Source organism: Acipenser ruthenus, chromosome 10 (genome assembly GCF_902713425.1).
Source record: "Acipenser ruthenus chromosome 10, fAciRut3.2 maternal haplotype, whole genome shotgun sequence".
Classification (NCBI taxonomy): domain Eukaryota; kingdom Metazoa; phylum Chordata; class Actinopteri; order Acipenseriformes; family Acipenseridae; genus Acipenser; species Acipenser ruthenus.
Window position 1 is genome coordinate 44,972,209 of NC_081198.1, and position 13,917 is coordinate 44,986,125.

General features: G+C 35.7%; 1 protein-coding gene across 3 annotated transcripts in view; it reads right to left on the reverse strand.

The window, feature by feature from the left end:
- The window catches only part of si:ch211-246m6.5 (von Willebrand factor D and EGF domain-containing protein), a 67,124-nt gene that overhangs the window by 18,334 nt on the left and 34,873 nt on the right, over positions 1 to 13,917 (reverse strand). For all 3 annotated transcript variants that reach the window (XM_059032358.1, XM_059032360.1, XM_034004453.3), the window contains 7 exons: positions 11,667 to 11,803; positions 9,621 to 9,782; positions 8,813 to 8,917; positions 7,676 to 7,790; positions 6,541 to 6,791; positions 2,896 to 3,115; positions 1,803 to 1,940 (listed from right to left, as the gene is read on the reverse strand). In XM_059032358.1, the coding sequence (XP_058888341.1) occupies positions 1,803 to 1,940; positions 2,896 to 3,115; positions 6,541 to 6,791; positions 7,676 to 7,790; positions 8,813 to 8,917; positions 9,621 to 9,782; positions 11,667 to 11,803 (1,128 nt within the window). The remainder of the gene's footprint in view (positions 1 to 1,802; positions 1,941 to 2,895; positions 3,116 to 6,540; positions 6,792 to 7,675; positions 7,791 to 8,812; positions 8,918 to 9,620; positions 9,783 to 11,666; positions 11,804 to 13,917) is intronic.

Below are 13,917 nucleotides of genomic sequence, written 5' to 3' on the forward strand. Positions count from 1 at the left end.
ATAAACACCTAGCTCTTACCGAGCACTAACTACACACGCAGGAACCTAACTAACGCAGGACGGCTAAGCCGTTTCCCTGCCCCAAACTTAATTAAACCACGCAGGTTTGCACCGTACCTTCTCATCCGACTGCTTGGAAGCAGAGCACCTTCTCTGCCTCCCTCTCCTCAGCAGCCCCGAGCAGACTAACTGCTTTACTTTTATACTGCCCAATAACGCTCAGGTGCGGATAATCATTACTAATAAAACAATTAAACAATCAAACAAATGTGCATTCTCACATGTTTCTTTTATGCAGGGAGGATTAACCCCCTCCCTGCTGTCTCACTCCACCTACTTCCTCACAATATATATATATATATATATATATATATATATATATATATATATATATATATATATAAAATGTATGCATAACTCCTTAAGAGCATCTCAAGATTTAGAGAGCACCTCATAGCTCCACTTCGGATGTTTAAGCTGCTGAACTAAAGTGAAAGTCCCCTTGAAGCTGGAATACAGCTGGAGTGAAGCTGTGATTGATGAGAGTAGCCTGCAAAAATGGCAACTCAAATAAACCAAAAAGTGTATGTCTTGGAAGCCAACCATGAAACTGAAATAAGCAAAGCAGAAAAGCAATCAGCTGAAACTCTTCAAACACCATGGAGGTCTTAAAAAGCAGAATGGAAAAGAAAAGATGCAGGTAATGAGAACATATGCCACAACCACTTGAAAATGAAGCAATGACAAAGCCTGACATGTGAAAATCAATCAACCCGAGTGGCACTGCAATACAACTTCAATCGCTACATTTTCAAAGGTTTCGGAAAGATGACCTATTTTGCTAAATTGTTTTTAGGCTATTTTAAACTGAAGATCACGATGCTTTATGTTATTGACTTCATTCAGCCTTTGAACGTTTATCGAAAATCCTTCAATCCCAAAGACATTGATAATTTCACTCAAGTTGTGCAATCATAGCTTAGTACTGAACCATATTTACTTGTGAGCACTAGAACAAAGCTACAGTACAGTACTTAATTTACACAGCATGTTGATGAAAAAGAAACAATCTGGAACAGCACTTCATGGGAAATAATGTTAGGTTTAATTTTGATAAGGTCACATCGTTGGGTCAAGATTATGATCTTGATTGCATGACACAAATCTGCAATTTATTTTCCCATAAACTACTCTGTAGCATTGCCAAAATTACATGTTGGATGTTTATTCAACACTCTACAATAGTATTTATTAATCTATGCATTTGTGTATTCATGTGGTAGTTTGACTGTCTGAAGTTAAAAAGAGATAAGAAATCAATGACAGTTAGTGAATTTACTTGTCCTTCAAGCTTATATGTATACAAATATATTTATAAGAAGTTAACCTTTTTTCTGCTAGTGATTATGCTAACTTACTTTAAATGTACTTAGTTAAGCTTCCCTCAAATATCCAATAGGTACCCCTAGAAAATACAGTGACATCTGCATTCTCCAAAATTAACTATAAATTAAGCAGTTTTTTTTAAATTGCCCTATATTTCTAAAACCATCTATTCCATGGGGAAGGTTACTGCATCACTGTAACTTGTGTCAGAAATACCTAATGAAAAAAAGAAGATATGCGTGCATTGTACAGATGTTAACACTAAATCAAAACCAGTACCCCATTTCGGCTACAGCTGGTTGTGTAATATTTATAACATAATTATAAGAGATATCAATGTAAGACGGCAGGATGCCAATGAAAAAAACCAAGTTAGGTTGTTGTGTTTTTAAATTAAAATGGTTGAAAATGCCTACTTTTACATGACCTGCCATCACCCCCCATGCCTTGAGGACAGCGTCCGCATTTGTAGGATCCGAAACTGTTGATACAAGGTGCTCCAGGGTAACAGGGGCTCTTCTCACATTCATTTACATCTTCTTGACAAGATATACCTGTGGAAACAAGAAATTTAGATGTACTGCATTATTTGTTTATTTAGTAGATACCTTTATCCAAAGCGACTTACAGAGACTATTACAGTACTTAAAATGTTGAATACAGAACGACCCAAGCGAAACTATCAACTAAGCTGATACAGTGTGATGTCTCTCATTTCCAACAGTCCCTCAGGTCACTGAAGAAGGCAAGCCAAAACCTTTGACTTGAGATGTTAATCTGAGTTTCAGATTCCCAAAAACATTTGGCAACAAATGTAGCCATAAATATTTATTTTACAAAGTCTTTCTTTTGGGGGTTTCTAACAGTGCTGACTTCGAAATGTGTAAAGCCATAATGACACATTGGCTTTAAGAGATGATGCATCCTTATCCTAAATTATTCAAATCTGGCAAATTTTACTGTTGCTGTACATTCTTACCTATAGTGCTTCTGATTTCTTTCTGTTTAGAGATTAGAGCACAGCACGTATTTATACAGTTGCTGTATCCTTGACACAGAAAAAGATTGATGGGATTATCCCAAATAGCAAAGTACAAACAATGAACTTGAGATTTAAAATGTTTTCAGAATCTATTTGTGATTCTGCTTCTGAAGCAAGTCTGTTGCTTGACAAATTATGTTGCACACATCAGTGACTGCAGTTGTGTTTTTTGTTACCAAAACTGGTTGCAAGTACCCACTATCATGCCCCTTGTAAACTCATTAAGATCCTTGTTTTCACAATTATTGTTTCTGAATAGCTGCACCCAGCTTTTTTCAAATTTTATTTAAATTCTCAAATTTCATTTTGTTAATGTAAGTCTACTACATGTCTGCATCTGTATCTATTTTATGACTTGGCGTATGACACTGCTTCAAACGTGAAAGTGGAAATGTAAGATTACCATACTCTAATCTCAACTGACTGTTAAACATTAATAACCTTTTGTATGTAAGAAGCTGGAGTACCTCTGAGACCAGCTGGGCATTCACACAAATAACTACTGACTCCATCTACACAGGTGCCTCCTCCACATGGATTTGATATGCACTCATCAATATTTTCCTGGCAGAGATCTCCTGTGAATCCTGGGGGACACATGCAGAGATATTCACCACTTCCTGGGGGGAAATTGATATTCGTAACACATGTCCCACCATTCAAACAACCACATGGCTTCACTGCAACCTGCAAGAGAAAACGGCACAAACTTTACAGGCAGTTATAACCAGAAATGCATATCATTAACCCTGACCTGGTGTTGTTTGACTGTAATAACAATAGACTGATCAGATATTGGTAATTACACTCCCTTTTTAAATCCTCATAAAAAACAACAGAATATTATTAGGAAATCCTATTAAGTAATTGTTAGCAGAATAAAAGCATGTTTGCCTCCCATCTGGAGGCTAAAGGCAGATTTACTGCAATCACCCATCTGAAACTCATTTTACTGTGCATATGCTTTGATAAATATGTAGGCTTTTGTTTTTAATACTAAGTGCACTTGACAATATATTGTATGTAGTATTTAAAATGTGTCCACATAAAGTAACTAAATCTCAATCTTCCTAAAAGAAACACTGCTTTTTGTTTATTGCATGATACATGTATGAATTAATTTTCATCATCCAAGTTGTTTAATGTCATAAACTTTCACATGTTGGGATCTTATAAACTTCTGGGAATTACTGTGGAAAAGTATGATAAAAACTGTATCATAAAAAGTTATAGGTACATAAAACTCATCCTATTAATAATGCACAGTATGGAATGATACACAGTATTGCTTTCTCTGGGAACGTGTTTCTCAGAACCAGGCAAACCAATTATTTTCTTCAGCAGGAATAGGTTACTCTGGTCATAGAGGGCTATTCCATTCCAGGTTTAATAGATATAATTAGGATTAACTGCACTAGAACCTAGTCAGAACAATGAAATGGATTTTTAAGCGCTGGTGCGCTATTTTTAATAAACACAAAAATCAAACACACAAAACCAAATGAGCACCTAGCTCTTATCGAGCACTAACTACACACACAGGAACCTAACTAACACAGGACGGCTAAGCCGTTTCCCTGCCCCAAAACTTAATTAAACCACACAGGTTTGACACAGCACTTACTTCTGTCTGACTGCTTGGAGACAGAGCACACTATCTGCCTCCTTCTATACAACAGCCTAGAACAGACTGGCTGCTCTCTTTAAATACCCTGCACCTGGCTCTGATTTACAATGATCACCGGGTGCAGGGGATAATTAAATAATAAAACAAAACAATTACATCAACCAATGTGCATTTGCACATGTTTTCTGCAGGGAGGATTTAACCCCCTCCCTGCTGTCTCACACTATATTAACAGGTATTCTGGTGAAACAGAGTCAATTTCCCCTGCCTCCCGAGCCCGCTCCTTCTCCACCCTTGCTCCGCAGTGGTGGAACGACCTTCCTACAGATGTCAGGACTGCCCAGTCCCTGACCACATTCCGGCGCCTCCTTAAGACTCACCTCTTCAAACAGCACCTGTAGAACTCCTCTGTTGTATCCTGGGACACTATCACCCTTCATTTAAATATGCTTTATTTTGCTCTTATCTGCCCCCTATTTTACTGCATTTAATCCTGTACCTCAGAATATTGTAATCTCCCAAGTGTTTAATCTGTAGTATTTTGTACTTAATCATATCCTGATGTAACTATCACTACTTAATCATATCCTGATGTAACTTTCACTATTATCTGCTGTATTATTGAATTGTGGTTTGTCACACTTGAGAATTATTGTATTTCTTGTTCTTATTGTATGACTTATATTGTAACACTTGAATGTATTTGTATTTGCTTGCGATTGTAAGTCGCCCTGGATAAGGGCGTCTGCTAAGAAATAAATAATAATAATAATAATAATAATAACAGATCATTATCATGATGATTATTCAACACTGAATACAAAGCCCTTCGTTTTTGGTAATGCTCTCTTGATTAAAGAGGTCTATGACACCACATAGACATCTCTGACACAGCCTATTTAATGCTCTAATATGTAAATACCGACACCCTTTAAACTAGTAGGATTCATTAATATTAACATGATTCCTACTCCTTGTTCTCCCTAACTGTGATTTATTGAGCTATTTAATAACACTACTACACCCAATAAAAATACAGTGTAATGAGGTCATTAAAAATAGACCCCAAGCTGTATCTTGTCTTTTGGGTTGAAAAAAGAGAGACATAACATGTTTTATTGATTGACGCGCAGATACAGTTGTCCCGCGTTATACCACCCCCCCCCCTTTATAACGCCACCCTTGCATACCGCCAGCTATTCTCTCTGAACAAATTTTACCAATATAAAACAGTGCTATTTTAACCCGTTATATCGCCACCCCGCTGTCTGCCACCTGCCAACTTCCCAAGCCAAGCTAACGTAAATATAAGCACTGTAGATTCCCTCATTGTAGCGCCAGCGAAATAATCATGGCCAATTAAAACAAGAAAGTTATGCAGTTAGCCTTTAATTTGCTTTCCTAGTTCGTTATTAACTGAACGTTCATAGCAATGTCATCAACACTCCCACTCCCAAAGCAAAACAGAAAATACAAAATGGCAAGTCGACCCTACATTTAACACCAGAGCAAAATAAAAAAATCTGCATGTATGCATCTGAAAATAAGAAAGCAAGTCAGCAAGACATCGCAAATGTTTTCTCGCCTAAGCGAGGCATATACTGTTAATCGAAGGACAATCGGAGACATTCTAATGGATAAAAACAAATGACTTACCTTGATGGAACGGGTCGATTTGTTTAATCTGAAAAAGGCTTGACGCAGTCTAAAATAAGTGACTTTTATAAACCACAGTAAATGTTAAAAAACAGCAGAATATTTTTTTTTTTGTTTTAAAAAAAAGGGTTTGCCTGTATATATTCAACATTTTTCTTTTTTTTTGAACTGGTTAAAAAAGAATGCTGTTGATCTTAAATTGCTTTGTAAAATAAATAGATGGAATTGTTACAAACAGTGAAGTTCAAATGACCAGTACAGTATTAAAAAAAAAAAAAAAAGTTGTTTTTTGTTTTTATGGAACTGTTGTTTGGGTGATTTGACGCTAAATGAGTGTTTATTTTTTATTTTTTTATTTTTTATTTTTTTAAGGTTAAACTGTTCCTCAAAAGTAAGTAACCATGTATGTTTCATACCGATAGGAAAAGATGATAAAACGCTACTAGTAGACCTACTGTTCTGTTAAGAACTAGTACTGTAGATTTAAAACAGATTAATGTTTTATTCAAATGACCTGGAGATACTGTAATTGTATAACTAAAAAAGAAAACATTTGAATTTATTGCAAACATATATATATATATTTACCCTCACTATAACGCCATCCTCACTTATTGCCCGTTTTTGGCCATGGCCCTTACCTGGCGGTATAAAGAGGGTTGACTGTACTGTCAACTCAAATCTGCGTGAAAGTTTGATCGAGACACTTGAAGAAAATATAAAACGACTGTTCAGAAGCTGACGAATATGGATGTCCATGTGCTGGTTATGATTGCCACACATGCTGTACAGACATTAAAGAGACTTAGAAAGAACTGTCAGTTGTTACCTCTACAGAGTATCTGCTTTGTGCATTGCATTCATCTGACACTGTAAATTCAAAGATTTGTGTTTCTTCCGAATGGACTTTCCAGATGAGGAGGCCTGCAGGGGAGAGAGAAGCATCCTGAGGCCCTGACTCTAGCAGGAACAGCATGGCAGAGCCCTCGGGATCCACGGCTGTGAACTGGTAGACAAAGTTTTCACCGGAAAACGTCTGCAGTTTATTAACTGGCACTTGGAACATAGGAGGCCGATTGTCTAAGAAGAAAGAAAACAAGATTGCATGAGGTAACATCCAGACACGTTATGAATAACTTGCATAATTATAGCCTTGGTAAAGCTGGTCTTATATCCTTTACATGTGATGATTAATTAAAACAGTTTGGATTGTTAACAAACTTAGGCAGGAGGTTCATTATTGTTATTGTATACTACTTACATTAAATGCATACAGCTGTTTCAGCACTTATTCAATATACAACACAAACTTGGTATATAAAACCTACACAGTATACAATAGCAACTGAAAACATTGTACAAAGGCAAAAGTCTACAAAAGAAAATGATCTACCAAGAAAGAACAAGACGTAACATTTCATTGTATCTACTGTGGAGACAAAACCATTCCTATTGTGGTAAAGGGTTAAGTGCAAATACTATGATATTATTAAAGGCAACTATTAATAATAGGCCCCAGCACAAACAAATAATGAAAATACCCATGTTTCTTAGGGGATCCATCTCAGTTGTCATTCAAAGCTGACTTCAGCCATAATTGACCCTACCGAAAGTAGAGTGGATAACAATCTCTCTGCTGGCTTATTTATACAGAGCTGCATTTCTTCCTTGTACTATAGTGCTAATTATAACACTACATAGGTGACTGTACTCTAGTATATAAAGATAAAGGGCTTGTGCTAAGGAATACTCTCACACTATGTTTTCCAATTAGATAGGCAGTTCTCAAGAAATAGATGAACACCTGTTGTGGTAAAATAGCATGTATAGGCTTTGTCCAGTAGTGAAGGAAATTACTGTTGGTAATCCCTGTAGTTTGTAGAAGTTTCTGGTGACAGATGATATTGAACTTGCAAAAACAGTAACTACAGCACCCAAAAAAAAAAAAAAAATGTTTGTCTTACTTTCATTTACAGACCAGGTGAACTTTGAAATGCTAGGTTTACACAGGAGACATGGGCTGGTGGGATTGAGATCCCCTTCTCCATAACACAGTCCATCTATATTACATGTCTTTTCCTAAAAAAATAACATTAAAAAGCAATAAATGCCATGCTGTGGGAGCACGAAAATTCAAGTCAAAATAGAACACATTGAAGAATATACAGTGTAAAATCACATGCTTACATATGCAGCTTATATAATGTATTCTGCTATTCCTAAATGCTAAAGAAGGTCCAAACCAAGAATGTGATAAGTGGTTCTGTACACACATTTATTTTGCCACTAAATGTACTGTGTATTCAGTAAGAAGATAAACAAATGCTATTTTTGTCAATCCATTAGCATCTAAATACAAATCTCCAGAGGTTTATGTTCATGTGTTCAGAGTGCAGAAAAACGCTCAGATGGCTGAATGAGAAACAGACTGATTCTTCCTTACCTCATCAAGTAAACACTCTTTGAACTCTCCCAGAAATGCATTAGAAATCGAGATAATATTAAAAGTTTGAAATGTTCCCTCCAGATTCAATGTTAGTTTATTAACAATCTTGCATTCAAGAGCAGCAGTATTAGAGTATTACCACCGTGAACACACATCTCTATTAATATCCACTCTGATTATTGTTGGATGCTTGAACATGTGTATCTTGTTTGAGGCTGGCTGTAAAGTGTTCAGAGAATTGCTTAAGTTTTAAGAGCTGTGTTCTGGGTTTTCTGTTTTTGCAACAAAAATTGTTTTTATATCATTTCCCCACTGTCCAACACATAGACATTTGCATTCACACACAAACCGATAATAAGTTGATATCTTAAGCTTTTGGTTATGCTTTCTTTCTAAAAAGATTAATTTATCTGATGTTAACAGAAATATTTGATTCATAAGACACCCAAAACCCAAGGTGACAACATCCTATATATATATATTTCAGACATGCATAATTTGAATATTGTGGACCGCTGGTGGAAATACTGTAGGAATAAGAAGTTGTTCAACTTTTGTTATTACTTTAAAATTCAAATGCAAACCAAATATAACAGAATAAAACCATTCATGCTAACACATTGTATTTCAATTGACTCACATTCATTTAAATTACCTTTAATGTACAAAGTCCAGTTAACAATGAGTCACAGACCTGACACACACCATCATATAAGGTTACCACCTTGGAGTCACTGTACAGGGAGCCATCATTAGTTATCTATAAAGATATGAAAGGCATGTTTTCAGTTTTGAATTTCCATATGGTACTGTCTACTAAATTCAGCATGCAGATCCCTTCCAGAAAATAAATGAAACCTCTTGAGCAAGAGCAAGCTCAGAGCAAGCTAACAAATTGCTAGATACCAAAAACTGGACAATACTCATTAATAACAGAAGCAAACTTTCGACTCAAATGATATTTTGGAAAGCTGACCAGTTTTCTAATATCTCTTTGGTGAACCATGTTGTATGATCTATACAATCATGAAATTAAAATATCAGACTGCATTGTTAATCATAATTAAAAAAAAAAAGAAATTAAGAAACATTCACATTTTCTACAGTCATCCTGAACCCAGGCACACAAATCTTTTTTTAGGGCACATCATAAAATTGGATAAACAAATACCGCTGCCGTTGCGTTTTCTTTTCTCACAATTTGCCATTTATGCACTGGAGCAGATGTATCACTTCTTTTTTGAACATTTTCGTGGCAGATCCAGTTTTAAAATACAAAAATATCATCTACATGACTGTGAAAATCTATAACTGGCAAAGTCAATACAAGGCATTCAGATGTTGTCACACTGCTTGTCCCTTCTAATTTCAAACTTGTTTTAAAAATTAGGTATAATACGTCAATCTTTATGAAAAAACATCATGATGATTAAACATTCAAATTTAAATTAACTATGACTTACTTTTACTTCCCATCGACCAAATGGCTTGTCATCGACAATGAAGTCAACCGTCTCGCTGGCCATGTTATTTAAAGGAGGAAGTACACAGTCCACAGCCTTGGAACTGAGGAATGTAGCCTTAGTGATCTCCTGGACCCCCGATGTCCAGTGACCATTGACATGCTGTGTATGAGATGACACAGAACGATCACTGAAAACGTAATAGGTGATGTTCAGAGAGGTCTATCAGCGTCAAAGCAGGACTGTATTGTTCTGCCTGAATACGTTTGCTCATGTTCCGTTATCTGTTGATGTAGATATTATAAGATTATATGTATTTTGTAAACCAGGTGGATTGGATGCCTGAATATCGAAGGAGCACTGTATACAAAGTAATTGTTCAGTGAGAGTTTTATATTATTATTATTTATTTATTTGGCAGACGTCTTTATCCAAGGAGACTTACAGGTGTTACAGGATTACCATGGAAGCTTGTTATTATTATTATTTAGTCATTTAGCAGACATTTTTAAAAAGCGACATTCAGAGACTATGGGGTGAACTATGCATTAATAACTGCTGCTGCTGCTGCAGGCACTTAATATAGGACCTCAGTTTTACGTCTCATCCGAAGGATATAGAAAGACACACATAAGAAACCAGTTTGGTTTTGGCGAAGCTCAATTATGGGCTGTCTCAGCATGTAATGGCCTCTTTCCAATACAACTGGAATCACATAGGAGTGAGTTCTTGGTGCCCCTGGAGGACTTGCAATATTGATATTACAAAAGAAACTTGAGATATATGTAGGCTTTGTGACCACCACATTGAAATTCTATAGGCACATCAAGCCAGTGTTATATCCCACCATGCCTATGCCACAGTCAGGATTGTATAAAATCAATGGCACTCATTACAGTGCACCTGTTTTTTCTTCTTCTTCATTAAGAGAGTACCCATTTTCCAACTTTACATAACCACATGGAAAAAATACTACAAATAGGAGCTTTAACTGGGATCAACATTCTCTCCCACCTATTTATTAAAAATACACAGAATTAACTGAAAAATGAAAGTGAAATATCTGTGTTAGTGTTACTTAATAAATATATCCAAATACAAGACATCAGAAGTTTGCTTTACACAGTGCAGCAAGGGAAAAAATAGAAATAATCATAAAAAAGTAATTTGTTGCTGGAGGAGGATCTGACACTGCGGGCAGTATAAGTCTGCTAGAAACAGCATGGGAAATGTTGCTAAGTTGCTACACCACTGTGAAGTGCAAGAAGCAATAGTTTTAATTGAAGGTAGGCAGCAGTCAGAATGTAAAAAACAAATTCAGTGCATGTGAAGACTGCATCATTAGCCCGGTTCAGGATAATACCTGCACCAAGCTGGTGTGCTACAGGTTTTCTAACCACAGGGTGTCAGCATACAATATCTGAAATGTCACCAGGAAGCTACCTTTTTAGCATCCCTCATCACTGCAGGGGTAAAATTAAACAGTTCTAAAAGAGAAGGTACAAGTTTAATAACTAAATGCAACGATTTCACCCCGTGATACAGGTTTACCTTCATCCTGGAATTCATTATTAGCTCCCTTTCATTCTCATTTCTTTCATGGATTTGTTATTATATATACTTTTAATAATACATGTACATCTGGGGAGATTACATTTTTTTGATCATGGACTAAACAACAGAGCTATCAGAATTCAGAATCACCTAAAGCCATTATGCAACATATTTGATTAATACTAGCTGACAATAATTATACTGCATAAAATTACAGACAAAGGCTTACAAAGTATGGGCAAAGCATATCAATGTATTATTCATATTTCTAATTAATTTTGTGCCTGTGCAGCACACAGTTTTCTATTTGTATTTATGAAGTATTATGAGCTATAATATAGCGTAATTTTTCATCATCCAGTTACCAAATTAGTTGTACCAATTCGTGTTACAACCGCTTACATTAAATACACTTTATTTCACAAATCCTTTCACAGTGTAATTACCATATTAATTATGAACCCAAGAGGTAACTTGCTGGTGGTAACTCACCATCAATCTAGTGACCTGACAGTGCAGGTCACCAGAGTCCATGAAGCCAAGACCAAACACACGGACACTGTTGCACTCGTATATTCGTATATCACACAGACCACTGTTCTCCAGGTCTGTTAGTTCTGGGGGATGACCTTGAATGAGAAAAAATATATATATAATTATACATCTTTAATGTATACATTGCATAGAAATAACTACGCACACATGTTAAATACGAGTGCATGTCATGTTGCTGCTTTTGTGGAAGGAATGACTTGTGAACCCCCCCCCCCCCCCTCCCCAACAAATAAAAGTAATAAAGCAAACAACATCAATAATACAATACAAATCAGAAGGAGTGACCTGCTGTAGTGTCACCTGGGTAAATATGAGAATATTTCCTGTACTATAAATCAAACATTCAGTAAACTTTGACAGTCATTATTACATGTCTGAATCCCTACTGTGGTTGATCTCAGGTGGTATAACGCACACTAAAGATTTGTGACCCTCAGATTAACTTATTCAAACCTCAAAGAGCTGTTTCAGTAAAATGATGGCATTCCATGATAAGATTATTGAGTTCAAACACTAAAAGGACAAGGTCATACAGGTACTGTAAATATGAGCAATTGTTCACATCCCTTCTTCTCCAGTGCCAATTTTTGATCTAATTTTAGTCTATTTAGCTGTCTATTTAGGCTGACATTATATACCAAAAGGCCTGTATTTGTGGACAAAAAAACATCTATATTATACAGTAAACATCATGGGTATGTCACAGATCTAAATGCATGCTAAAATTCTTGATTCCAATGTTCCTGTTTATACAGGAAATGCAAAACTATTAATAAAAGTAGTGACAACGTTCCAGCTTGGATGCACTTTCATTGACTGAAAATCAGTTGATTTACAGTTGTGTCCATTTTTTTAGTATATCATATTTCCACTTCGATCCTGTCTGCAGGTAATTAATACACTGGTGTCATTCTGTGTAAAATATAGGGCTTTCTGCAATTGTAATTGTTTTATGCATCATGTAATAGGACTCTTTTTGCTGTACTTCTCATGGGCTACTGGGAGTAAACAGAATGAATTTCAAAGTTGTACTGACAGCTCAAAAATGACAGCATGGTGTCAGATTGGGGATGATAAATACTAAAATTGAGACTGCTGAGGCTCATCCTAAATCATGTTTTTCATTGAGTATGTATGCCTCATACTAGCTACTTAACATATTTGTCTTCATAGAAAAACTGAGTTTTTGGTAAAAAAAAATAAATAAAAACAAATAAAAAACCTGCCACTAACACTAAAGCAATGTACCTCATGCTGAAGTGAGTTTTGTTTATGACCTATCACTATTACATGTAAGATCAGGAAAAAAAAAAAAAAAAAACTGGTAATATGGCGCCAACCAAGTATACTATTACAATACATTTTTTTTTGTTTTAACCCAGTAAGTAACAGAAAGGGATACATTTTAGTGTACTAGCTAGGCGCCACAAAAATGGCCTTGCTTTAACATCTGACCTTAAATCTTTAATTGCACATTGATAAAGCCATTGCTGTTCAGCCTGTTTTTTTTTTTTTTTCGGTAGGCAATCAAAGGGCATACAATACAGTCATCTGTGCACTCCTGCACTCTTGGTATCTGTCCCATTTGCAAAGTATTTAAAACACTCAGATGATTTACTTGAAGTAATCAAATTAAAGAAAATATTCAAACATAATTATATAGAGCAGTACTGTACAATGGTATCTGTGCCAGCATTGAACCTTATCTGGGCCTTAGTTTCAAATCCATTATATTACAGTAGTTCTTTTAATGTTATTTATCTCAGTGATACACATGTTTCTGTAAGGCTAGCGATCCTAACTAGTGTAACACTGTCAAGGAATGCAAATTCTGGGCAAACATTTGTATGGTGAAATTTAACTAGGCATCACATAAAGAACATAAGTACTTTTAACGTTTGTTATTACCTAATGTATTTTCTCCAGTCCTCATTGTCAATACTGTTTGTGAATTCTATGAAGGTTCTGCTTATTTAAATAAATGTTTTTTTTTGTTTTTTTTTAACCACACATGTTAAATAATAAATGGAAATAAAAAAGGCTCCAACAGTGATAAACCCTGGGACGAAGTCAAACTATGAAACCCAGGGTCATAAAAAAACATGCACTGGAACGTCAGTGTGTGTTATTTCACACTGTGAGATGTGGCATGTTGTGTTTTTCCAACTCTGTTTTGAACTCAAAACTG